This window comes from Propithecus coquereli, unplaced genomic scaffold (assembly GCF_000956105.1).
Source record: "Propithecus coquereli isolate 6110/MARCELLA unplaced genomic scaffold, Pcoq_1.0 Scaffold6, whole genome shotgun sequence".
Classification (NCBI taxonomy): domain Eukaryota; kingdom Metazoa; phylum Chordata; class Mammalia; order Primates; family Indriidae; genus Propithecus; species Propithecus coquereli.
In genome coordinates this window covers 1,620,635-1,622,593 of record NW_012151951.1, presented here as the reverse complement: position 1 = coordinate 1,622,593, position 1,959 = coordinate 1,620,635, and the positions used below count along the sequence as shown (strand labels likewise).

Genomic DNA, 1,959 nt, shown 5'->3' with positions numbered 1-1,959 from the left:
TGACATTTTCCAGGCTTTTCAGCGCTCTCTTGGTAAATACAGATGTGAATTATGTAGCCACTTCTTTTTCCTCTGTACACAGGAACCATTTCCTGAAAATTAGTCATTCTTTCAAGTTGAGGAGGTTGAGGGAAATGGTTGATGTGAGCTGTACCCTCTTTACATTAGATTTTTGTGACCATTCCTGCGGTCATTCAGATTTGAAACACACACGCGTGAATCATGCTGTTGGTGATCTCAGTGCTGTCTCCCTATAAAAGAAAGGCCCCTAGATGGCAGAGCCAGAAGCCAGTAGACAGAGAAGGTGCTTCCCTGAGCTGAAGACAGTAGGAATGAAGTGTCTCGCCATCCTTGTGCTGTTGTGTCTGCCAGTCTGCTGGGCTTATACCCTGAAGAGAGCAGCAAAGGAGGAGGACACCAACATGGATCTTGTCCAGGTAATTACTATTGCAGGCACTGGCCAGCCATAGTGGAGGGACAAGCGTGCCGACTTGGTCTTCCAATGCAAAGCAGGCTGATTTCATTAGAAGTCATTTGATAGGAATAATGTCACATCAGAGAATATTCAAGTGTTGGAGGTAGAAATTCTCTTCATTTTAGCAGAGAAAGAAAGAAAGGCGCAGGACGGGAATATAATTACTCAAGGTTACAATAAAATAGTAGCATCAGCTTTGGGGCTAAATGAACAGAACAAATGAAAAATATACGAAACTTCTCTGGCTGTATAATTTCTTTAGTCGAAATAATTGGGGAGGGGGAACATGCTAAGTTTGATCTTCAGATACTATCAGGTACTAATGTTTATTAATACGTTGTTACTTGTCAGGTTTGGACAAAAGAATTTATCCCACTTCAGTCTTGAACCAGGTCTTAACAATATTAGGTGGAGAAAGTTAGAGGCAGTCACCCAAAGCAGTCACACAATTATGTCAAAGGAGAATTCCTTTTTTAAAAAAAGATGCTAAACCTGAATTTTCAACTCCAAATTCCTTACTTGACTAGCAAATAAAATTTCAAACAAATCCAAAACTTGTAGGAAGATCAAATAATGAAATGAAGAATTTTAATGAAAAATCAAATTAAATGTGATACCTATTTTTGTTTAAAGGAAACTAGAGAAAAATTAGGATAGATATAAAATTTGGATAAATGGCTAAAAATCATAAAAATGACCTAGAAATTGTACTTATTATTTGATTAGAAATACCTAGAAAATTACTATGACCTCGCAAAAGATGTGAAGAAGTCTGTTAGAAGAAGGGACAGTGGTTCTGTTGTTAAAAAAATCCAAGAAATGCAGAAGTTCCTTGGGTTGGAGGTGACGGGGAAGCTGGACTCCGACACTCTGGAGGTGATTCGCAAGCCCAGGTGTGGCGTTCCTGACGTTGGTCACTTCACTACCTTTCCTGGCACACCGAAATGGAGGAAAACCCACCTTACTTACAGGTAATGGGTCCAAAGAGCTTTCACATAAGATTGAAACTTTATAAGCTGTAACATAGGAGAAAATATTATCTTCTTCAATTTTTCTCATACAGGATTGTGAATTATACACCAGATTTGCCAAGAGATGCTGTTGATTCTGCCATTGAGAAAGCTCTGAAAGTCTGGGAGGAGGTGACTCCACTCACATTCTCCAGGATGTATGAAGGAGAGGCTGACATAATGGTCTCTTTCGCAGTTGGAGGTAATAAAACATGACATCCCATTATCTGGTGTTTTAGTCTGTATAGGCTACTATAACAAAATACTTTAGACTGGGCAGTTTATAAACAACAGAAATTTATTGCTGACAATTCTGGAGGCTGGGAAGTCCAAGATCAAGGTGCCAGCAGATTTGGTGTCTGGTGAGAGCCTGTTCCTCATAGATGGCACCTTCTGTATCCTCACATGGCAGAAGGGGCCAGGAGGCTGCCCCAAAGCCTCTTTTACAAGGTCACTAATCCCATTCATGAAGCC

At 40.1% G+C, this 1,959-nt stretch overlaps 1 protein-coding gene across 1 annotated transcript in view; it reads left to right on the top strand.

Annotated features, from left to right (window-relative positions):
* Positions 1-332: 332 nt before the first annotated feature.
* The window catches only part of LOC105822157 (stromelysin-2-like), a 17,850-nt gene continuing 16,223 nt past the window's right edge, over positions 333-1,959 (top strand). Inside the window, exons 1-3 of the mRNA XM_012659107.1 lie at positions 333-437; positions 1,202-1,446; positions 1,539-1,687. Of these exons, the coding sequence (XP_012514561.1) occupies positions 333-437; positions 1,202-1,446; positions 1,539-1,687 (499 nt within the window). The remainder of the gene's footprint in view (positions 438-1,201; positions 1,447-1,538; positions 1,688-1,959) is intronic.